We start from the raw sequence: 24,681 nt of genomic DNA on the forward strand, positions 1-24,681 counted from the left end.
GTAATTTGTTCCCGCTCCACAGAGGGGCACAGCTGTAGGACAGAGAGAGCAGTGAGTCTTCCATATCCAGAGGGTATCGGCCAAAGCCAAGGAAGGAGTCTGGCAGCAGCTACCTTTAGCAGCCTCTGACCTGGGCTCAGAGGGAGCTACCACCAGGAACCTCTGGTCTGGCCTCTTCCCTCCCACTTAAAGCTTCCTGCTCTCCAGGAGTCTTGGTGTCCATGGCTGTAAGATGACAACAACAGAATCCCTATCTCACAGGCTTATTCAAGGATCAGAAAGGAGCAAGGTTGTAAAAGCATTCCATTAGAGGCTGTCTTTCCTCCTGGAGAGGGAGGCAGCAGACATACACAGGTTTGAGACATCCACTTCCAGCTGGGAAGGTTTCTAGGGGGATAGCCTCACCTTCTCTCAAGGCCATGAAGCTGGGAAAATTCTAAGCACAAACTGAGCCCCGACACCAGTTATGGCTTCCAGAGAAATGAGAATGATAATAAATAAGTGTAAAAAGAGTTAACAACACACCCTTTAAGCCAAGAAAAAAAAAAAATACGTCAGGAGGGACAGTCACAATTTTGTGGACTGAGAGGAGGTGTCAGGGGCTGGGCCACAGGGCTAGGAGGGAATGAGGTGAGAGGGGGAGGGTTCCCCTTCCCAGCCCCAGAAGATGGGGAGGAACAGAGTAGGCTGCATGTAGCAGCTGCTGGAGGTGCTGTATCCACCAACGGCCCCCTGGCCAAAGCAGCTGCTCCTCCTGTGCTCAGGCCCAGCCCATGCTTTGTGGCCATGCTTGTGACAGGCACCTAGCGGGACAGTGGCGTCTGCTTCAGGGACATGAGCACCGAGCGCAGGCGGGACACATCTTTGCACTGCTTGCTGCTCTTGGGGTTGAAGTCACACAGCTGAGCCACTTTCTCCCATTCTGTGCCAGGGGTCTCCTCCTTGGATTCCTTCACGAAAGCCTCCTCAGATGCCCTGCAGGTGGAGACAGGAAAGAGGTTTCATTGCTGTCTGCCTTTTCCCTGAATCAGTGATGCTCTGCTCCCATTGAGGAAGGCTGCTTTGCCTGGCCCACTCTGGGGGTGTGTGTGGGGGTCTATCCAGAGTTCTAGGCCTCAAAAACAGCCTAGCCATCAGAGGAAGCCTACTTTGGTCCTGCCTCAGGGCCTCTGCACTTTCTTTCACCTTTTCCTTGAATACTTTCCCCTAGACCAGCTCATGGCTTGTCACTTTTCATTCAGGTCTGAGTGCAGGCCTCACCTCCTCAGAAAGGTCTTCCCTTGCCACCCTAACTAGAGTAGCCTATTCCTCCCCCACCCCTTTCCCAGCCTAGCATTCTATTTATTACCTCTCCAGCAAGAGTTCCCAACCTGGGAATCCCAACACCTAAAGACTCTTGGAGGAACTAATGCAGTACCTCAGCTATTTTAAACATTCCCAAAAACTTAGCAGAGGCAGTACATTGACCAACCACCTTACTAACTAGAGTACCTGATTCAGCATTGCCTCAGTGTTCTGTGGACCCTATAAGTGTTCTCCAGAAAAGAGCTGTAGTCAAATATACATAGAAAACTCAGTTAAGGGCAGCCCGGGTGGCTCAGCGGTTTGGCGCCTGCCTTCGGCCCAGGGAGTGATCCTGGAAACCCAGGACTGAGTCCCACATCGGGCTCCCTGCATGGAGCCTGATTCTCCCTCTGCCTGTGTCTGTGCCTCTCTGTGTCTCTCTCATGAATAAATAAAGAAAATCTTTAAAAAAGAAAGAAAAGAAAAGAAGAAAGAAAAGAAAACCCAGTTAAAGAGATTCTTCAAAGCAAGACTTTCAGTCTGTAAATGTGCTAATCAATGTGCATCCTGAACCTCCAAGGTGGAGTATCAGATGCAGATAGAACCTACTACATTCCAAGTATATTTGACTATAGAGCTCTTTTTCACCCAGAATGACTTTTCTCCATGGAGCCATAGCCTGGGGAATATTCCATGGGAGTCTTTGCTTTTGGATGAAATCAAGTTAGGCTGAAAATTGGTAGGTTTCTTCATCAGTTCAGAAGTTCTGGTGGGCAGTTCTAGAAGCCACTGGTTAAGGAACAATGGAGAAACAATGTACAGTAAATACAGTGTAGTGGACAAATGCCAATGTGGGACTCATCAAGAAAAAGATAAAAGCTTTTCAGTGGAGAGGGCTGGGTCTATGTCCTATTTGGCCAGCAAGGGTCCCTGGAAAGCCCTTCTCTCCTTGTGGCCCTTTCTGTATCTCATTCAGGGCCAGTTCTGCCACAGGCCAGAGAGGGAGCTCTCCAAGTGATCCCCACAAGCTGTGCGAAGGATGAGCTGCCCTGGATCAGGTGACCTGGCCCCTCCCTAGTGATCTTCCTTCCCCTCTTGTGTACTCATTTCCTAACCTATAAAGTGAGGATCAGAGCCTCCACCTTGCTGATCTGTCTTACTGACCTGAGAATCTAACAAAGTGGCAAATGTGTTCAGGCTTGGGAAAAAGTAAAGTGCTCTGTGGCATTGGAAGACCAGTGGCGCTGAGGGAGTGTTGTCTTAAGAGCTGTCCCCTGTAGGTCAACAAGGGACTGTCCTCTAATCTTGCTGTTCAGTATGTGGTGTGTGATCCAGCAGTATTGGCATCATATTACCACAGAGCCCACCGGAAATGCAGAATCATGGTCTCACCTAAGTTCTCTCCTAAATCAGAATCTCCTTTGAACAAGGTCCCTTTGAACAGTGGTTCGTAGGCACAGAAAAGTCTGAGAAGCACTGGTCTAGACTCTTCTCCTCTTCAGAACCGCCCTTTGTGCTATTTCCTCAAGGGTGACAAGCACTGAACCTCCTATGGTATATTGCCCAGCATTGATGTCCCTGTCATCCCCACTCTTCTGTTTGAAACCTCCTATGGATGTTCGCTGCTTTCAGGATCAAGTCCCAGCTTAAAGACCAGGCCCAACAGGCATTTGGCAACTAGCCCTGAGCCGACCTCCTGTCCTCGGTGTTCAGCCATCCCCACGGCCCCACGGCCCACTCATGGAAGCTGCCCTTGCGTTCTTCTCACCCTCAGCACCAAGCTCGTCCCTTCTTACACTGTAGAGTCCAACTGAAGGTCCTGCCTCTGAAGCCTGCCCCAGCTCTCTCAGCAGATGGTGGCTCCTAGGGCTCAGTGTGTCCTTCCACACAGCCTTTAGGACAACACTCTCCTGACTATGAACAACTTGTAGAGATAGGCCTTGTCTTATTCCTGTTCCAACAGACTGGCATTGGGCAAGTGCCAGTAAGTACTGAACAGATGGGAGAGTGGACAGAAGGAAGGACCACAAGGCTGTTTCTCTGGTGGGTCCAGTGCTCTGAGAGAGAAATGTTAGCCCAGACGGCACCAGAGGCCTGCTGAGGGTGAATTCAGAGGGAGGAACAGCAAATACTTGGCACACACACACACACGTGGCAGACATCACACATTCGTCACTGCTTTTCCTTCCTCTTCACCATCCCAACCCTGTCAACTACTAACCAACTGGGGCACCATCTGCCATCTCAGGTCTAGATTAGTCACAGTCCCGACGAGCCCCCAAACAGGAACACATGAGAGGGGCCCATGGTGGTCTAGGCAGGGTCTGGTTGCCAAACTCTGGCCGAAGCTTTGAGGAGGAGCAGTGCAGGAGAGAGGCTGGGGTATTCGTGGGAGCATCTTCTTTATGGCTCTGGCACTCAAAGTTTTGTTCAACAGAAGACTCCTTCGCCCCACCTCCCAGCCCTAAGAGGCATCTCGAAAGGACAGAGTCAGGCTGTTTGCCATTTGCCCCTCCCACCTGGGATGACCAGTGCATTCTTTTTCTTTGCTCTGATTTAGCAAAGCTGTCTTCAGGCAGAATAGATGCTCAATGAACATTTGCTGCAGGGATAGAAGTGAAAGTGGGTACCTGTACCACCTCCTGCTCTGGTCATTGCTCTGCCACCCCCCTGGGCCCCTGCCTGGCCATACTCATTTACACCCGACAAGCAGGACACTCAAGCCATACACAGTGGGCCCTCCCACTCCCCCTGACAGGAGCAAAGGAGACACGTACACATAGCCGATGATATCAGCATCTGGCTGCTGGTAGAATGCTTTGTCAGCGATCCTTGAGAGGAAAGGGTTAGGTGGGGGAAGACAGATGGCAAGACAGACAGGCAGAGGGTTAAAGAGAAAGGGAGACAGCATTAGTACCTCTAGTTGGAGAGCATTAGGAAGCACAGTCCTGTAAGTCTCAGCAACTAACCACAACCCAGAGAGGAGAGCAGGGATCCTCCATGGCTTGTGTCCCTTTTCTAAAACTGCCCTGACCATACTACTTCTGTTCACAAACCTTCTGTGGCTCCTCACCACCCCTGTCTGTCCAACCCGGTTACTAGAGGTCCTCCACACATGACCCCTCATTCTTGCCTTCTCTCCTGCCACTTCCTGACTTCCTGGGGCCCAAAACACAACAGCCTTTTATATTATGCTGTTCCCTCGTCTCCCCAACCCTGCCCTAATGAATTTCCAGTCACCTTTCAAAGCCCAGGTCCTAGACACAGAGGTCCTTCTCCTACCACAACCCTTGATTCCACAACCTGCCTGTAGAGAGGCCTAGTGTGAGTTCACCAGCACACGTGTGCTTCTCTTTTCCAAGCTCTTCAAGGATACAGACTGCATCCCTCTCCGCTCTGTCTCCCCAGTGCCCAACCCAGAGCCTGGCATGCCTTTCCCTGCAAGCCAGGTACCCTGAAGGACACAGCCTCAAGGGCAGAGATGGTGGCCAGACTCTCAGAAGTGGTCTGAGACCATTTCTATGGAAGTGCCCTCTGGTGGGCATTGCTGTCTTTGCCTGCCAGCATCCATCCCCCTTCTTCCCAGGAAGAGCACCCTGATCGTCTTTGGCAGGATCAGGCTGGCCCCACTTTAGTCCCTGTGGTTTGGGTGAGAATGACTCTGTGCACAACCTAAGGAATGGGACTATGGCCAAGGCTGGGTCCCTCACAGAGTCCCTCCCCTGGTACAATCTCTGGACCCGGGATGGGCACAGGACCCACACCAAACCAATAAGGGTCAGGTCAAGGATTTCAGCTAGAGCTGTGGGAGCAAGATGTTATGTTCATAGAGGTTGCCAAAAGAGTAGAGCAGAAGGCTGGAGTTGATGGTGGCCATCTCTCCCCCAACCCTGCCCCATTCCAGGGCAAGAGAGAAAAGTGGCATGGAGAGACAGTAAAAGTGAGCGCCAGGTGACTTTGTCTGAGCCCCTGAGACTAGTACTGCAGTCCCACCCCTGGCCTTTTCTGTTTTACAGGCCACTAATTTCCTTTTACTCTTTAGCCTCTCTGGGGTGAAGCATTGTCATTTCTATAAGCAGTACAATCCTGTACCCAGGTTGGTTCTTCACTCCCCACCAGGCTGTGCTTTCTGTGACACTAACTGCTGGGCCCTGGGCAGTCTGGCTCCCGTGCCACGGTCCTAAGACCTCTTCTGCTGACTGCAGAACTTGCTTCCCTGTCATGGTAAGATGACAGCTCAACAGTGAACCACCTCTGAAGGGCTCTGAACTCCACAGCAACTGAGGAAGCAGTGCCAAGGGCTTCAGCTTCTCCTTTATATTCTTGCACCAAATCATCCAGCCTCAAGATGGTCATCTCATAACTTCTCTCACTGTCCACATGGCTGGCTTCTTGTCCTCAAGTCCCCTCATATCCCCATAGCCCCCTCATGTTCCTATACCTCCTCTCATGTCCCCACAGCCCCCTCATGTCCCTATAGCTCCCCTCATGTCCCCACACTCCTCTCCTGTCCCCATAGCTCCTCTCACCGGTTATTGATCTTGTTCTTCTCAACTTGTTCACTCTGACGCTGGTTCCACTCCTCCAGGTCCTTCTTGGCTTTTTCCCGCCACTCCTGTTCTGTCACCTTGGAGGCAGCATCTGTGACCCCCACAGCAGAGTAAGTGGCAGCTTTCCAGTGGGAATGTGAGGGCACAGCTGTCCCAGCTACTCCTCCCATCAGCCCCCAGCAGGCAACCTCAGGGCCCATCCTCCCCCAATACCCCATTAAGGCAGTACAGGGGTGGGGGGGTCCTGTACCCTAAGGCTTCCCCACCCCCACGTGTCCCAAAGAGCCAACGCAGCTGGGAGCTGCTCCCAGCCTCAGCCCTGTACTTACCCAGCTCCTGCAGCCGTTTCCTCTGCTCCTCTCTCCACTTGCGGATGCTCTCAGGTTCCTGAGTCAGTCTGTCGGCCTGGGCAATGGCCGCATAGCCATCCGCTGGACCGTTAGCCTCCTAGGGCACAAACACACACCGGTGTGAACATCCTGCACACCTGCCCTGTTGCCTCTGCTGCCTGAGTACCTGGACACCCCCCACATGTGGCTGCCTCAGGGGTCTCCAGCAACCTCCTACCTGCTGCCTCCTGTGACTATACTCTGCCTTTATTGTCATTGTGCCTTTTGCCAGTGGCTCTCCCCAGTGGGGGATCCTGGGTGAGTGACATGGCCTCTGTGTGCCGCACCTCCCTCATTAGGAAGCAGGCTCAGTAAGAGTATCCACTCCTTGAGGCCCCTGGGTGGTGCAGTCAGTTAAGCATCTGTCTCTTGGTTTCAGCTCAGGTTGTGATCCCAGGGTCCTGGGATTAAGCCCCGCATCGGGCTTCACACTCTGCATAAAGTCTGCTTGAGATTCTCTCCTTCTCTCTCTGCCCCTTCTACCTACTCATGCTGTCTCCCTTTCTCAAGTAAACTAATTAACTAAATCTTTTTTTTAAAAGATTTTATTTATTTATTCATGAGAGACACACACAGAGAGAGAGAGGCAGAGACACAGGCAGAGGGAGAAGCAGGCTCCATGCAGGGAGCCCAATGCGGGACTCGATCCCGAGTCTCCAGGATCACACCGTGGCCTGAAGGCGGCGCTAAAACACTGAGCCACCCAGGCTGCCCAAAATTAATTAAATCTTAAAATAATAATAATATCCACTCAACACTGATAGAAGGATGAAATGAAATGAACTTAAGAATGTAAAGAATCTTAAATACTTCTTGGCACACAGTTGAGTCCCTGTGTTACTGTTATTAAAGTCTCTCTTGTAGGCTTATTCACTGCTAGCACTTCCACAGTCGGAAATGACCTCACTTTATATGTTTGCTTGTCCACTGTCTGCCTTCTCCATCAGAATGTCACTTTTGTGACAGCAGGGTCCTTGTCCAGCCTGCTCATCACTGCATCCCCTTTGCCCAGCACAGTGCCTGGCACACAGAAGATACTCTGTAAAGATCTGCTGAGTGAACAGGCAGTCCCGAGACAGGCAGGATGGCCACGACTAAGATCGCACAGTGGTGAACCTGGACTCTGCAGCCAGACTGTCTGGGTTCAGATCCCATCTCCATGGCTTACTAGATGTATGTGTAGCAGGGGCAAGTTGCTCAACCTTGCTAGGCCTCAGATTTCTCATCCAAAAATGAGAATAATGATAAAACTACCTCTGCCTTGTGAAGATTTGACGTGACAGTTTTTGTAAGACATCTAGAAGAGGGCCCCGTGTGGAGTGATGGCTCAGTGAGTGGTAGCTAGAATTATTATTATTCATTCTCATCTTCTAGGGGAAGAAATTGAGGCCAGGAGAGATGGCATGATGTGGTGCCAGGAGTCCAAGCCTCAGACTCCCTGGCCAGGGCCCTACCCACTTCCCTGCACTGCCTGCCATAGCTAGGGACTCCAAGTGCTGGGGGCTGAGAATACAGCCGGCAAGGATGTGACTCCCCTCTGGTCTCGCAAAGCCAGAGACCCTTTCCAGTCCAGCCCCATCTCCTGCCACTCAGCCCCACACATTCCAGTCTGCGCACACCCCCACACACTCCTGCTGCCGGCCTCTGGCTCCTCCCGCTTTAGCTGCAATTGTTTCCCTCCCCTCCCTTCTCCAGCTGATGAAATCTTCCACCCTCTAAAGTTGCCAGCTCTAGGATATCCACCCCCCTCGGCCGATTTCACACCCCTTCATCTCTCTGCTCTGTCACCGCCTTTACCTTCTGCATTAGTGTCTCCCTGCTGGACTAGGAGCTCCCAGTGGGCAGAGCAGGACCTTGTTTATAGCCTCTCAACCCCTGCTCCATCCTTTCATCTTTCCCTGTGCTCCTCCTTCAAGCACTCATCAAAACTGTCAGGAACAGGGGCACCTGGGTGGCTCAGTCTGTTGGATGTCTGCCTTCATCTCAGGTCACGATCCCGGGGTCCTGGGATGGAGCCCCACACTGGACTCCTCACTGAGTGGGGAGCTGGCTTCTCCTTCTCCCTCTGTCCCCTCCCTGCCACTTGTGCTCTTTCTCAAATAAATAAATAAAATCTTAAAAAAAAAAATCAAGAACATTGGTGCTTAAAGTCCTCTCCCCACAAGACAGTGTCTGGTGTTGCCCTGTGTCAGGGGTGCTCCTCACTGCCATTGGCACCATCAGTGCTCAATAAGCAGTGACTGCGTGGATAAACATCCCAGGAGCCAGATGCACCCAGGTTGGAGGAGGTTCTAGGTAAACATTTGCTCAAAGGTGTGTGGGCAGCCAGGGTGAAGGGGCACACAGTGGGAACACAAGGGCTACAGTCTCCAGCTGTCTCCAGGGAGAGGGAAGGGCAGGCCCAGGGCAGGGTGTGTAGCCCGGCGCCTCCCTGGAGTGAGGCCCACCCTTGGGTGGGACCAGTGGAGCACTGCCTTATTCCAGTTTCTGGCACAGCATTACACTTCAATTTAGAGAGTCTCTCACCACACCCAAGGGGCCCTTCCAGGGCTCTAATCTGGAGAACACAAGCCAGTGGCTAATGTTGAGTGTGCCCCCACCCTGTCCCCTTCCAGGAACAACCCTGTTCTGAAGCCAAGCCACCAGGCGCCCCTACCTACCCGATCCTAGAGCATGTCCCATGTATAGATAACTGCAGTTACTTCTGTATATGTGTTTATTGAGATGTTGTTTCATTTTCTTCATGGCACTGCTGGCTACCTGAAATGACTTGTTTACATGTTTACTATCTCCACCCCTGTGCCCCAGCCCCAAGAAAGTGAGCCCCATAAGGACTGAGACTGCCTGTCTCTGTGTAGTATCTAGAACAGGGAAGTCCTGGCTGTAGGATGATCTCTAGAACATTTATTGAATGAAGCAGCATATGCCCAGGCTTGGGAACAGTGATAAACAAGACAACCTGTCCCTTGGGAGTTTGGCAGGGGTAGTCCCTCACAAACGAGGACCGTGACTGGGGTATGCGCTCTAACACAGGCCAGGTAAAGAGCAGGGACAAGGGAGGACACGGTCATTCCAGTCTGGGGGCAGAGGAGTATGGGAAGAGACAGGGAAAGGCCATTTTAGACCAGAACTGACAGTGTAAGGTCCCTGTAGGGCCAGTGCCTTTGGGAAACTCTTGAGTACAAGTAATGTTTCCAGGCATGGGAGAAGGGGTAGCGGGATGTGGGCTGGAGAAGGGTCTCTTGGGCACGAGTTTTGTCGCACTGCTGTCCTTCAGGCCCACCACCTCCATAAGGCCTACCCTAAACTAAGATTACCAGGTTACAGGGCTTTAAAACTTGGAGAGAAATCACAATTAAATAGTTCTCTTTGATCTTTACAACCCTACACGATGGATTTCATCATCTGTGTTTTACAGGTAGAGAAACTCTAGCTCCAGAGTCCCAAGGTCACCTAGCCGGGAACTGGCAGAGCAGAGATTCCAACTGAATTCCTGGGTGTGAACCTACCAGCCACGCAGCAGGGACCTAAGTCACTTGTGCATCACGTGGTTTGTGAAGCACTCTGTCTTCCCGGTGAGTCTACTTCCCCAAGATTAGAGCCGGTGCCTACTCCTCTAGGTGCCCCCTGCCCCATCTCTCTCTTGCACCCACACACTACCACCCCTCAGCTCACTCCTCAGCGTGACCAGGAACTTAGAAGAAGCTTCCCTGGGCTGCAGAGCACTTTTCCCAACAGCCCTGAGGGGACAGCAGGGCAGGGCCTCGAATCCCCTTTTGACAAGTGAGAAATCAGCTCAGAGCAGCCAAGAAAGTAGTTCAAGCTCTTGGGTTGGGGAGAGCCAGCAACGAAGCCCAGGCCTTCTGATCCCATCCAAATTCTACTGCCACAGCCCACCACAGCACCCCAGCCTGGGTGCGGGAGGAGCCTTGAGGGCCACTTAAACCCCCGTGGGTGCTTCTCAAGGCCCCTAGAGCAGCCGCACTGCAAACCACATATCCAGGTGTACAGCTCAGTGTTATTCCAAGCACATTGTGCTCAGAGGTAGCTATGCCTGAGGCTCAGGGTGTGAAGCTTGGCTAAGCTAGACTTGCCTCCTCCACTTGTATACCAGCAGCACCACCCACTAACAGGCTCTAGCTGGGAGCTGCTCTAGGGTGGGGGTGGGGGCACTCCCCTCCCATCACACCATCCCTGTAGCTTTGGCCTCTCTGGGCTCCCTCAGCACACCATCGTCTGTGGCAGGCCCCAGGCTCCAGGCAAGGCCCACAGAGACCGCCTTACCCTCTGTACCTTTGCACATGCTTCTTTATCAGCCAAGACCATGTACATGCCCACTTCGAGCATCCCTTCCCTTTTGCGCTCTGAGTGCAGCACCTGAAGCCAGAACCAGGTTCAAGTTCCAGCTCTTACCAGCTATGTAATGAGAGTGAGCGATTAAACCTCCCTGTGCATCCTCCTCTTGATCTGTAAAATGGGGACAATGACAGAACCTGCATCATAGGGTTGTTGGGAGGATGAAATGAACTAATTAATACATGTAGAGCTCTTGGATGATGCCTGACACATTGTTAAGAACTTGGACTCCTAGTTCTTGATACTACCTTTGTACCTGAGCCCTTACCTTCCTGCACCACCATTACTTCTTTCCAGGTCTCTGTCCTCTATCAGAAGCAAGCTCTTTGAGGACAACAGCTGGTATATTTGCTGCTGCATCCACTGCCCTGAGCACGATGAGTGGTCTAACAGCATATGAGTTGACTAAGTAGAGGGACAAGTGGCTGCCTGCAAAGCTATGTGGAGGGTGCAAGGACAGCCTGGCACACAGCACCAGAGGGACTGGGCTTTAAGTTCCCTCCTGCCACTCACTGGACATGTGACCTCTGAGAAGTCCTTTCCCTGGGCTTCTTGTGTCTCATCACCTATTAAATTGGAATGGTGATATCCCACTCAGACTGTGAAGTGGGGCCCGCATGGGATATCTGCTGTGGGCCTCCTGTAACCTGCAGAGGATGTGCACCTGTGAGGGCCAGCAGGGCTATGCGGTTCACCTTTGGGCCCCGCAGACCCTGTGCAGCGGTCTTCCCCGCCCTGGAAGAGCATAGCAGTGTTGACAGCATGCTGAGTCCTGAGAAGGGCTTTGCTGGCTCCTCTTCTCTGGCCACTCTGGACGAATTTTCCTGCCCCTGACCCTGCCAGTGAGCAGTGAGGTTGGGGAGACATAGCATAGCTCCTCTTTAATCACTTAGTATCCCATAGAGGAAATCAGGTCACAGGCCAGCTGGCCAGGCAGGCTCCCCAGGGGCTGAAAGAATGCTCTGAGCCCCCCACCCCACCTCAACAGGGAAGGGGCCAGAAATGACCAGGACCAAAAGGCTACAGTCAGAGCCGGGCTTCTGTTGGTCCAGTTCCCTGGCACCCTTCTCCTGAGGGACCCTCTGCTGGACATGACTGTGAGAACCTCCAGGGGTCAGGCTGGCGAAGGATGTGCTGTGACTCCAGAGACAGCCAGGAGAATGAGGTATATCTGTCTTTGGGATTGTCCAGCTAAAGCTAAGCTAAGCTGAGCTGCTGATTCCACTAAGTAGCTCAGAGGGGGATGATGGCAGTGCGTGGGAGGAGAGAGAGTTTGTGCAGGAGGAGAGAGTCCTGCAGGGGCCTTCTATCCCTATCCCTGGCAGTGCCAGATGGATCTGGAATAGGTGCGGGCAGACTTATTCTTACACCTTGAGGACCAGGTTTATAGCCAGACCCCTGGTGGGCCAGAGGTTGCCAGGAAAGAATAAGAAACATAGCAAGAAAGCTCTGCCTAGGACCCTTGAAACCACTGGGTATGTACAAGCAAGGCTTCCCCCCACCTTCCTCCTGTAACACAAACCAGCCCCTGGTCGATGGTCAATTCTACAAAAGTCAGCAGGTCTCTCTATCTAAGATCCAGCCATTGTGGCCAGCCAGTTCCACCAACAGATCAAAGGCAGGAGGTCTAGGAGAACCTGCGCTTTGCCTCTAACTTCCTGAGTGACTTACCTACTTCCTGACCCCTCTCCTGCCTGTAAGGATTCAAGGAGGACATGGAGTGAAATGATTTACAAATAAATGTGCATAGGCTATTAGTAGCAGTGAGAATAAAAGTTCCCACTGAGATGGGAAGGAGGCCTGGGGTCTCCTGTATCCACCAGAGAGAGAGTAAGGCTGGGCAGTCAGGGATGGAGAAGCCTCAAAAACCCTAACTTATAGAAAGGGGAAATTATCTTGCTCGTAGTGTTCGAGATATTTCTGCAGTGTTAAGTGTACCTCCAGCTCCAGGTCCACTTCAGGACACAGACCTTTTGGGTCAAGCGAAGTCCTTTTGAGTGTGCCCAGGATAGGGGCTGCCTGGGTCTCAATGATTTACCAGACTGTACAGAATTAAATGCTGCTTACTGGGTTCTCTCAGGCCCAAGAGGACACAAAGCTCCTAAAGTCCTAGAGACCGACTTTTCTAGCTTGCTGATAGTTGAGTAATTTTCCAGAAATGAGACTTGGCTAGGTTCCCTGTGTAAGGTACCAGCCCATCCCTCTTACATAAGAAAGTATTGTTTATTCCCCACTGAGGATTTGGGAGGCCAGCTCCTCAGTAGGGTACAGCTCAGGAGATCCTGTAGCTGCAGCCCCAGGGGTCAAGCTCTTTGACTAGTCCAGTGGAATGAAGCCTCATCTGGTGAAGACTGCACCCTACCCAAGCATGGGTCAGGGGAAATGTTGCATCTGTGGGGTCCTGGGAATGCCATCTGAGGTCCAACCTCTCCCAGTGTAAGGACTCTTAAACTGATTTGTGTATAAAGGAGGGGAGTGGGGTAGGTGGGTACAGAAAGAAGTAGTCTAACTAGAAATATTCTTACTAGGTGTTGTGGGGGGGGAGGGGTATACAAGGTCATTATGAGGAATTTTAAAACAGTCCAGTGAAAGTAAAAGCCTTTTCTTTTTCTTATCTCACTCCTCTAGCTCAGGGCTAACTACTGCTAACAGCCAGTTAGCAGCAGCCAGTCAGCAGCCAGTTAGCACTGTTAACAATGTTAACAGCCAGTGCACATCCTTTCAGATATTTTGTGCAAATGTATTTCTAAAATAAAAAACTGGACTACACTGTGCATATAATACTGCAAAGGGGCTTTTCCACTTGATATATTGTGGGCATCGTTTCATGTCAATACAGAAAGCTCTAATTGCTCTTTTGAAGAGCGTGGTTTTCCAATTTACCTACCCACCCAGGCCCTTGACCTGGACACTTAAATTCTTTCTAGTTTGTTCTTTTTTTTTTTTTTTTTTTTTTACTTTTTATTTGAATAGAGTTAACATACAATGTTACATTAATTACAGGTGTAGGACATAGTGATTCAACTTCTGTGTATGTTATGCTATGCTCTGAACATAGTCTGCTATAATCCAGCAGGGGTGCCTGGATGGCTCAGTGCGTTGAGCATGTGCCTTTGGCTCAGTTCATGATCTCAGGGTCCTGGGATCAAGCCCCACGTCGGGCTCCCTGCTCAAGGGGTAGTCTGCTTGTCCTTCTCCCTCTGCTCCTCTCCCTGTTCTCTCTCCCTCTCTCTCAAATAAATAATAATAATCCTGCAAAGATCTGGGAGTCCTTGTCCAATTCCTCCCTTAGGGAATATTCTAAGAAGTGGAATCTCTGGATCAAAGACCTGTCCACTTAAAATGCTCAGATACATTAGAGATGGCCACTCAGTTCAGCTTCCCACCAGTGGCACACATGCGTGCAGGGGCCAGTGGGCACCATGCCACGGTGGGCCATTTTATCTCTTTCTGCTAGACATCACCATGGGCTACCTGAGGCCACACACCATCAATCCCTGGCTATCGTGGTGCTTATTCTTTGTGCCCTTCCCCAACATGACAGAAGAAAAAGAAAGAAAGAAAAGAGGTCAAAACCCTTTATGTTCCCACCCCAGTGCATCAGTCATAGTGAATAGAATAACTTGGAGCCCTAATCCTACTGATGATGGGGCCATAAGTTACTGAGACCCAGGCTGTCAGTCTCTACCACTGCTATGATAGAATCTTGCTTACCTGAAACACATCTCCATTGATCGTGGTCCCCATATCCTCAGAACCAGCTAGAGAGAGAACAAAGACATGGCAGTATCCATTACTCAGCTTAAAGCAAGCACAGAATGCATGGTCCCACATGAGCGTCCCGAGTGACCTCTATGTCCATGCCTATATTCGCACCCCCTCCCCGTGCAGACATTCTGGATACATAAGTTGGGCTCGATCTGTAACTGTTCACAATGCCTTCTCATGGTCATTGTCACACTTGATTCTCACCAACCTTGTGATGAAGTTATCATCCCATTTTACAGCTTGAACTGACGCTCGGAGAGGCTTTGTGATTGGCAACGGCTGCCCAGCCAGCAACAGCCCTCACCCACCTGAAAGTAATTTACGCTTGGCCATGGCTAGGACTGGGCTGATTGTGGGGCCTGTGCTTGGTGGGCAGGCAGAGGCGCTGCGGGCTCAGGGCTCAGGGCGGTGTCTGCTAGAGCTAAGAAGAGGGGCTTGGCTTGTCACTGCCTGTCCCCGCGGTGCCTTGAGCAACTGCTCCACCTGGAGAGCAGGAACTGCAGCCCCTATGTTTCCTCCCTTTGTTCCTCCCAGAAGGATTTTCTTTTGCCCTCAACAGTGACTCCTCCCGGTCCCTTTCCCTGACAGCTGATTAGTCACAGATTCCTGTGGCTTTTGCTGCAACACTGACTCTCAATGTTGCCCTCTGCTCTCTGTCCCCCATTCAGTCTGTCTGCTCTGCTAGTGGCAAACACCTAGAGGGCCATACCTGGGTCCTTCCTCCTCGCCCCTGTCTTCCCCAGAGGTGTGCATGGTACACAAGACTTAGCAACCGCTCAGAAGCTTATGTTTAAAATAAACATGAATGAATGCATCAGAAAAAAGAGCACACGGCTTTCGTCTACTCACAGGCCTCCCTGACTCCAGCTTTACCCTCTCCCAACCCTCTTTCAAACCAACCACCAGGGCTGGTTTGAAAAGCATTTGTAAAGCATACACTTACCTACATCACTTCTTGGCTTAAAAATATAATAAACCAAAAAAGAAACCCACCTACCATGGACCACAGTGGACTACGGAGTCTGCTTCTGCCCTGGGAACTCAGCAGGTACTTTCCCTCTGCCTGTGAAGGCCTTCCTACCCATATCCACTGTTCCCTCACTCCCTTCAGCCTCTGTTCAAACGTTGTCTTAGTAGGGGCCTTCCCCGACCAGCTGGGACATTTACCCCTCTTGCCCCTGCACAGTCTGGTACGCTTATTTGTATATGTGCTTATCATCTATCTTCCCCACTTGAATGGCCCCTTGTGAGGGCAGGGACTTTGTTTTGTCCGATGCCCAGCATCTAAAACAGTGCCTGACACATAATAGGACTCAATAAATATTTGTTGAATGAGGACGTCAAACCTCAGACCATAGCACGTGAGAACCTCTACGCTTGGGCCCTGCCTACTTTCCTGCCTCACTTCCCACCAGTCCCACTCACAAACTCTTTTCTGGGGACGCCTGGGTGGTACAATTGGTTGGGCATCTGACTCTTGGTTTTGGCTGGGGTCATGATCTCAGGGTCATGAGATCAAGGGTGTCAAGCCCAGTGTCGGGCTCTGTGCTTAGAGAGGAGTCTGCTTAAAACTCTTTCTCCCTCTCCCTCTGCCACTTCCTACTTTGCACATGTGCTCTAATAAAAAAACTCTTTAAAAATAAACAAACAACCCTATTCTGGTTTCCTCCTTCCCTAAACACACTGGGCTGCATGTCATGCCTTTCTTCCTCCTTCTCTCTCTAAAGAATGCTCTTTGGGAGTCATTCTCCAAGACCCAGTTCACAGGTCACATCCTCTAGGAAGCCCTCCATTACTTCCCCTACTTCTCTAGGCACTGAAGAAAGGTCTCACCTCTGGGATATCTCACAAGATTGTACAGCATTTCCCACCCTCTTATGCAATTATTTGTGACCTCCCAAGGGTCATGCATTCCCTGTCAAGCCAGGCTCTGTATCCTATTCAGTTCCTAAGGGTTCCTGCACATAATAGGTGAGTCGTCAGTGTTAGCTAAATGAAAAACGAACTGTTCTTTGGAGTCTACTGTTACCTGCAAGGCCTGCCTAAGGCCTCTCAGAAACTGTGATGCCTCCCAGCAAAGAGCCACAGGAAACCACATGAGCTTCCCATAAATGGACAACTACACGTTTACTAGCCAGATACGGCTTTAAGCAGGAGCCACTGTTATTTCAGCCTGGGAATGGAAAGGAGGGATACTTAATTTCATGGAAATAATCCCTGATTCATATAAATTTTCAAACAGGGATTGATTCTGACCAACTATGTCATCTGTCATCCCTGCTCTTTCAATTTAGGGTTACTCCTGCATAGGTGGCTTGGTCTCTAAGTTGGGCTGGGGCTGATGGGGTTTTAGTGGCAGCATCTTCTGCAAAGGGGCTCCTCTACCAGGACCCAACGTTATCAGTGTTCATTCACAATGATCCCAGGCTGTATGCTTGACCTTTCTGGAGTAGAAGCAGCCCCGCTCCACACCACTCAGACCAGACCAGTCTTGGGCCACTGGTCCACAGTCCTGGTGCCCACCCTGGCCTTCAGAAAGTCTCTCTGCCTCAGTTTCTCAGTCCTGTGAACATTCTTCTGGAGATGAAATTTCAGCCTCTTTGAGAATCCACACACACCCACACACAGAATTGAGTATCTGTTCCCACAGTGCTTTCTGGTTATTGCACATTTACAATCATATGTTTGCATTCAGAGGCCTCCAGAACAGAAGCCCAGCAGATATGAGTCCCACGGACAAACCCCGTGGGCATTGCTTCTCTCAGATTCCTGACCCCTTTTGGAATAAGGACAGAGAGGGTCCAGAACATTCCTGGGAGCTTACTGAGGCCCAGCAGGGGAAACTGGCTTGCCAGGAACTGACTAGGCAAGTCAGGGGCAGAGCCAGGACCGGGCTCAGAAATCTGGGTGTAAAAATGTAAACCTGCTGGGCCCTTCCCAAGGCTGACGAATGGAAGGAAACAAAGTGTCTGTTGCTCAGGCTGGCCCCAGATCCAGCCCCAGAGGAGAGACTCAACATGACTCAGGCTCAGGCTTATATCAGACACCTTTTTCCCCAGGGCTAGCAGGGAACCCAACAGCCGGGCACTCAGCACAGGGGCATCACGTAGCAGAACAGACTCAGAGGTGTTGATTGGTGGCAGCTCCAGAAGCCAGCTTCTCCCAGCTCCCAGCAGGCCAAGGCAGTTTTCCTCCTCCCCATCCAAGCTTCTGGCACTCATTACCGATCGCGGAAGATTACTTGCTCAGCACCATCTAGGCCTAGAAAGGTCAGATCAATTCCATCCTGTCTGGCCACTTACTGAGCCACCATCCCATAATACCTCCCTGATCCTCAGGCCCCACTTAGGAGGGCAGCTGAACTTTTGCAGCTTCAGAGGTAGAGTCTGGAAGACCTTCAGAGGACCATGTCTCTGCTTCTCTCCCTGTCCTCTTGGGTCTGGGGTCAATCTGTGCCCTACCCCTGCCACAGAGGGAACCTCCTATCCAGGCTGTGAGCCCCTAGAGCCCCACTGTCCTGGGAGACACCACAACCTGCTCAACTCCCAGGTGCCTCTGACTGCCCTCAGGCTAAGTTCTACCTGCCTTTCTCTCTCAAGGGGTTCTGATATCAGCTCCTCTCAGCAGGACCTCCTCAGGGCACACCAGACTGAGAAAGCTGGTGGTTTCACAGAGGCAGTGTGGACTAATGAATAATGAAACACACAGGCATTTCCTAGGAACTCCCTGGGATGTGAGGATCCATGCCAAGGTGCCAGGAGCTGCTGCTTCAGAAGGCCTCCACTATCAGCTGGGTTGGGTGGCAAAAGCTACCCCTCCAACCCATCACCTCCTAGGGTGACTGCTACAGCATTTGAGAGTGTGAGGCCCAGAGTTGAGAGGGCTACGATCAAGTCCCAGATCTGTCACTCATGGCTGTATGACTTGGAGCAAGACACTCAGGCTCCCTGGGCCTCCAGTTTCTTAGATGTTACAAAGGGCTTGTTACATTTATTATATCAAGAGATTTGGAGATGTTTCAAGCTCCTCAAGCCACAGAAACTATCTTATTCATTTCTGTATCTCCAGTGGTCCTGGCACACAGTAGGCACTCAGTAAAGGTTGGATAAATACAAATATGACAAAAAAAAATACAAATATGACTATAGGGAACCTAAGTTGTAAATGCTTTAAAAAAAAAAAAAAAGTAAGCTAGTGCTTATTCCAATAGGCCCATAAACCCCCACCAAAATGACAATGTTAATGAGAAGCACTAGCTGTTTTAGATGCACCCATGAAGCTATCTACTTTTTAATTACATATTTTAAGAAACTGTTCTTCCCAGCCAGAACCAGGACAGGAATATCCTTGATGAAAATGCTATCACAGGGACAAGGTCCTGAACCCAGATCTAAAACTAAACTCAGTAGCCCTGGACTCCCTTTAGAAGATGGTTAATAGAAACCTCAGGAGGGCAGGACCACATCTGACTGCAGCCTTTTGTGCTCTTGCCCCCACCTTGGTATCTAACTCAGAGCCAGGCGGTGTGGTCAGGAGGAGACCCTTTCAAGTCTGACAGAAACAGGTTTAAATCTTCACCGCCACTTACTAGTTGTTTCAGTAGTGTGTGTACCTTTGGAGCCTCAGTTTTGCCATCTCTGAAATAGGTTTAATAATGCATGTGAAGTGCCTAGCCCAGTGCCTGCAGGATGCAGGGGGTCCCCCAGGAAGGGTTTGCGTGTTCTTGAAGCACCCAGCATTCCCCTGTTTGGCCGGCTGTAGAAAAGAGCTAAGACGGAGAGGCTCGGAGGTCTGTGGTTCTGCCCGTCCCCGCAGGGCTGAGCTGGGAGCCTGGGACAACCAGGCAAAGGGGAGGCTCAGGTGGGGACTCTGAGGGCTGGGCTGTGCTGGACTGCAGAGCCGGGCCGCGGTGGAGCTGGCCCTGGGTTGGAATGTCAGGACAAATTCCTGTCCGCGGAGCCACGGGGTCCACGGTCCCAGGCACGCAGGGCCTCCGATGAAGCTCTCCACAGATTCCTCCCCCTTTCCACCAGGTCCCTCTCAAACGCACACAGCCCGGGGCCTGCTCCCGACCGCCCCGGCGGGCCCCTTTCAGCCCCCGCAGGGCCCCGGGGCCCGGTCTGCGCAGCCAGGCACAAGGGTGCGAGCCCCAGGCCCCCGGCTCTCGGGCCCCGGCACTGACTCACCCCCGCTCGCGGGTCCCGGCGGCGCGAGGGCCGCATGGCTGCCGGCGGGTGCCCCGAAGCCCTCGTCGTTCTCTATGCCCGCGATCTCGCTCTCCTGCTGGGCCAGGAAGGCGGCCGCCGGGTCCTCCTCGGCCGCCTCGGGGGCCCCGCTCTCCGACGACGAGAAGAAGCCGAAGTCATCAGCCATCTTCGCCGCGTCTGGGCTGAAGCGTCCGCCCGGCGCTCGGCTGTGCCCGGCGCGTGTCCCGCGCTGCGCCCGGCGGCCGCGACGCTGTCACCCGAGCCGCCCGGGGAGCCGGCCTCGGCTGGGACGGGCTCGGCGCGGCGGCCCGCACGTCCTCTCCGCCACCGGGCCCGGCTCGCCCGTCACTGCAGCTGCAGGCGGGAGGAGCCGGGACGGGAATGCGGTGACGTCAGCGGGCGAGGGAGCGGGCCCGCGGCGCGGCGGGAGGGAGGCTCGCGGCGGCCACGGGGGGGCGGCAGCGGGGCGGGGCGGCGCGGGGCGGGGGCTGGGGGCTCGGGGGCTCGTGGGCTCGGGGGCGGCGCGGGGCAGGGCGGGGCGGCGGGAGGGCGGCTCGAGGCGGCCACGCGGGGGCGGCAGCGGGGCGGCGCGGGGCGGCGCGGGGCGGCGGGAGGGCGGCTCGCGGCGGCCACGCGGGGGCGGCAGCGGGGCGGCGCGGGGCGGGGGCTCGGGGGCTGGGGGCGGCGCGGCCCGGGGCAGCAGCGCGCGGCGCCGCGCCCGGCGGGGCTCGAGGCCAGCGGGCCGGGCCAAGGGGCCGGGGCGTGAGGGGCTCAGACAGCAGAGTTTGTAGGAGCCGGCGGGGCCCCTTAAACATCCCTTCAGTATCAACCGGCCTGAGAAAGACCTAGTTCATCCAGCGCGGACAGGCAACCCGGGCCTGGCGTGGGGGCGGCACCGGGTGGGTCGCTGCGCAGGCCTTGCTCCTGAGTCATTCTACAAGTTCCTTGGCCTAAGCAAATGTGAATCCCATTCTTATGAGCCTCCCCCTCTATAAGAGGAAAAGGAGACTTGGAGAGGTGACACTATGTCCCACTGCCTCCTGCCTCCTTCCTGCAAGTCCAGGGCTTTCCCCAAAAGGCCTCCTTGCTAAAGTGTATTTCTTATGCATTTCTCTTCATTTAGAGTGGCTTCAGCTCACACCGCCAGAGTCTGGATGACCTGACTGGGCCTCCACCTCAGAGACTGAGTCCCTTAAATATCCCTTCAGTATGAAACTGCTGGAGGATTGCAGACCTCATTTATCCAGGCAGCCCGCCACCCGTCCACCCAGCCACCCTCATTAAACAGTCTGTGCCTCCTCCGTGCCAGCTCTTCACCAAGCACCAGGGCAACAAAACATGGTAGTAAAAGCCAGCCTCGGCCACAGAGAGATTACAGTCTGTGAGACCAGTACACTGCAAATGGCCTGTCCCATCATCCTATGTGAGGTGCTCCGAAATTTAAATATTAAACATTTAAACCCAATTAAAAACTCCCTGGGAGACCCAGAGAACCACCATCAGATTCAGACATTGGGACTTTTCTCTTTCTGATTTCGAGATGTGAAGGTCAACTATGAACTGGAAGAGCAAAGGAAAAGATGCACCCTAAACTGTGAGTAGTGATTCCCTTATGGGGTGGGGAGTAGAAGCAGAGTTGGGGTAAATGGGAATTTCGCTTTTACTCAGCAATACTTCAATGTAGGCCTCAATTTTATGAGAATATAGTTGCTTATTAGGAGTGTGAAAAAGAAAAATACTTAAGGCCCTGCCTGTTCAACCTGGTCCAAGCACATTCCTCCACCATGGTCACAAACCTCTTGTTCCCCCAACCGCAGGCTCAGGTTCTGGAAAAACCTGGAAGGTTTGCTAGTTTAACAAATCAGCCATAGATGTCAACTCCAGGTTTTGTGAAGACAGGAGGACTGTGAACACTGTGCCCATTGTGACCTCCATAGGCTGTTCTTCTCTGATTCCTGGAGACTTCAGTCTGTAACTGAGACAACACGACACAGCATATCCACATGTGCAAATCCACTGCAGACCCTCTTCCCACTTTCTCCTTCCTTCTTGAGCCCAACTAATTTACCCATCAGCTGCATTGAGCTCCATGCTCAAATTATATAAGCTACTGGTCCAGATTATTCTGCAACTGTGCTTGCTCTTATACATCATCCTCATTTTTCTACTACATTAATATTAAACATCATCATTAAAGTTCTATTTTGGGCCATGTAGCATTTCTATGTGCTGGAGATTCCCAGTATCTTGACATCTCATACAAGTCTCTGTAGACCTCTGAAGACAATTCTAGTTTTCAAATTCTCCATTTAACTGTGAAACTCAGTAATGGTCAAAAGACATCAATAAATAAAGTTGGGTAAAACATATGGGGCAATCTCACAGAATCTAAATTCCAAATTATGAAGTCTACAGTGAAGAAATTTTTAAAACTTTTTTAAGGGAAAATTTCAAGCATATATAAGAGTAGATCAAGATTCACATGCTTTGCCGACTGAGCCAGCAAGGTACTCCTATTTTAATTTTTTTGAGGAACTACCATACTGGGTTTCCACAGTGGCTATACCATTTTACATTCCCACTAATAATTTCTTTTTTTTTTAAAGATTTTATTTATTTATTCATGAGAGACACAGAGAGAGAGACAGACATAGACAGAGGGAGAAGCAGGCTCCCTGCAGGAAGCCCAATTCGGGACTCGATCCTAGGACCCTGGGATCATGCCCTGAGCCAAAGGCAGACACTCAACCCAGGTGCCCCTAAAAATTTCTTTTTTGTTTTGTTTTGGATTGCTTGATTTTACTTTCAAGGAGTGGGGCTTTTATTTTTTTTTTAACTTTTTTCCAACTTTTTATTTTGACATAATTCCAGACTTACAGAAAATTGCAAATAATTCCCATCTGTCTTTCTTCCAGATTCCCCAAATGATAACATTTCATCACATTGGCTTTTATCCTTTTCTCTTCTATTTTTCCCATACTGATGGGGTGTAAATTGCAGGCATGATGCCCTCTTCATCCCTAAATATTTCATAGCTTTCATAAAAATAAAGACATTCACTTACATAACCACTATACAGTTATCAAAATCTAGATATTAATATTGATACAAAACCATTATCTAATCGACATAGCTTAGATTTCACCAAATGCCCAAACAAAAGAGGAAAAGAAAATCCCAGATTATGCTTGCAGTATCTGCTTGATCTCTTTTAAACTGGAGCCATTCCTCTCTTGGTCTTTCATGACATTGATGCCTTGAAGATTTCTCCCAGTTATTTTGTCCTTCAATTTGAATTGTCTTATGTGTCCTCATGGTTAGATTCAGCCTAAACATCTTTGGCATTTTTTAATAGAATTTTTTATATAAAACAAAATGGCCCTAGCCCAGCGGCAGGAAGAAAAGATTTGAAACATGAGTATGTACATCAATGGTGGAAGGCACAGCGGATCTGTTTGGGATGAGGAGTGGGATTGGGGGGCAGCAGGTTACACAGGTCTCAGCTGAAGCCAGGAGGGCAGAAATAAGGTGCGTAGGTCCTAGGGCCCCCTGAGGCCCAGAAGCAGCAGCCAACAGCCCTCTTCTTCCCGCCTGTGGCAGGGTTCAGTTGAGCGTGACACAGAGATAGGAGGCGGGCACCTAGCCCTCACCTCCCTGTTTCTGCCTGACCCAGGTCCAGCCGTCACCATTGTCCTCTTCCATGAGACTGAGATCTTCACCCTCAGCCATGGAGATGGTGCCCTCGCTGGATCCTTCAAAGTGGTAGATGGCCACACAGTGACCTATGGGGGATGCCGGTTCCTCCTCAAATCCTTATCAAATTCCGTGTAGAGCTCTCTTCAGAGCTCTCCGTGTTATCCTGTGACCCAGTGTTGTTGCTGCTGCTGCTGTCTAGTGGGGCGCTGGCTGGGGGGTCTGGAGACTGGGTGTGGCGGCCCAGGCTGTTCCCCCAGGTGCTCAGGACCCGGCTCTCGGCTTCTGCCAGCCAAGCCTCATACTTCTGCATTTCCAGTTTCAGCTGTTCAATGTTGTTCAGGGTTTCTGTGATCTGGGGCTCCAAGCTGGCAGGGTCTCCCATCTGAGATGTCTTCTCATAGACATCCTTCATTTTCTTCAGGGCTTCTCTCTGGTCGACCTTCTTCTGCAGTTCACGATTCCGTTCTTCCAGCTGCTGCACAGATGTGATACTGAGGTCTCAGTGTGTCATATCAGGAAGCACATCATGGCAATTTGTCCAGTTACTGGTGATGTTAACATTGATCATTTGGTTAAGGTGGTTGGTGTCTGTCAGGTGTCTCCACCACAAAATTACTATTTTCCCTTTTATAATTAACATCCTGTGGAGAGGTGCATTAAGACAGTGTACATTTTATATCACTCCTAGAACTGTCACCAATTCATTCATTAGGGCACCTGTTGATTTTTGCGTGATTCGGGTGTTGTAATGATAGTTGCCAAATGGTATTTTTCTACTGTCATCATTCCTTATACATTTCTTGGTTGGCTTTCTACTATAAGGAAAACATTTTGTTTGTTCCAGTTTCCATGGTTTCACAAACTCTTCTTTTATCCCATGGGCTGTGATACTTTGCTATCATTATTGCTTTTAGTGTTCAAATTGTCCAAGATCGAGTCAGTGGGAGCCCCTTCAAGCTGGCTCCTGTGTTTTTATGTCCTTGTCATCTTTGAGCGCTTTCTTACTTTCTGGCACAACAAAATGTTCCAGGCTTAAGGATAAGCCATTTCTACAAGGACACTTGGTACCTCTGAGTGGAAAATGAAGAAACCAAGATCTGCGTGCCAGGTGTGATCATTGCTATGGCTGCAGTTTCTCCTCCTCCTCCTCTGTCTTAATCTTTATCTGTGGTTCTTTCAACCACAGAACGATAACATCAAAACGCTTTCTCCCCGAAATTCCTCAGTGTCAGCTTTTGCTAGCCAGTATGCAAATTTCCCCAATTGTCCCTTAAATATCATTTTACTGTGAGTTTGCTGGCTTAGGATCCAAGCAAGGTCAACACAGTACAGATAGGTACAGTACTCTACACAAATGTGGAGATGATAACAAAGTTAGTACAGTAATGAAATTTTAATTGCAACGACATAATGTAATGAATGCCAGTGTGC

At 51.1% G+C, this 24,681-nt stretch overlaps 2 protein-coding genes across 6 annotated transcripts in view; one reads left to right on the forward strand and one right to left on the reverse strand.

The window, feature by feature from the left end:
- Positions 1-24,681, forward strand: part of FAF2 (Fas associated factor family member 2) — a 115,894-nt gene that overhangs the window by 1,204 nt on the left and 90,009 nt on the right. For 2 of the 4 annotated variants that reach the window (XM_041750067.1, XM_041750070.1), the window contains 2 exons: positions 9,642-9,798; positions 20,678-21,148. The gene's annotated coding sequence lies outside the window, so the exon portion shown is untranslated. Of the gene's footprint in view, positions 1-5,926; positions 5,945-9,641; positions 9,799-20,249; positions 20,454-20,677; positions 21,149-24,681 lie in introns of those variants that run through there. The other 2 variants (XM_041750071.1, XM_041750069.1) reach the window with 2 other exon arrangements.
- CLTB (clathrin light chain B) lies at positions 287-19,934 on the reverse strand. Of its 2 annotated transcripts, XM_041750085.1 has the most exons (6): positions 19,534-19,934; positions 14,294-14,340; positions 6,164-6,281; positions 5,814-5,925; positions 4,062-4,115; positions 287-975 (listed from the first exon to the last, which is right to left on the reverse strand). In XM_041750085.1, the coding sequence occupies exons 1-6, from the start codon at positions 19,718-19,720 to the stop codon at positions 804-806; spliced, it is 690 nt and encodes a 229-aa protein (XP_041606019.1). In that variant the 5' UTR covers positions 19,721-19,934; the 3' UTR covers positions 287-803. The 2 variants fall into 2 exon arrangements, with proteins under 2 accessions (XP_041606019.1, XP_041606020.1); XM_041750086.1 differs by lacking the exon at positions 4,062-4,115 and having other exon boundaries at positions 468-975; positions 19,534-19,928.

This window comes from Vulpes lagopus, chromosome 3, assembly GCF_018345385.1.
Source record: "Vulpes lagopus strain Blue_001 chromosome 3, ASM1834538v1, whole genome shotgun sequence".
NCBI classification, from domain to species: Eukaryota; Metazoa; Chordata; class Mammalia; order Carnivora; family Canidae; genus Vulpes; species Vulpes lagopus.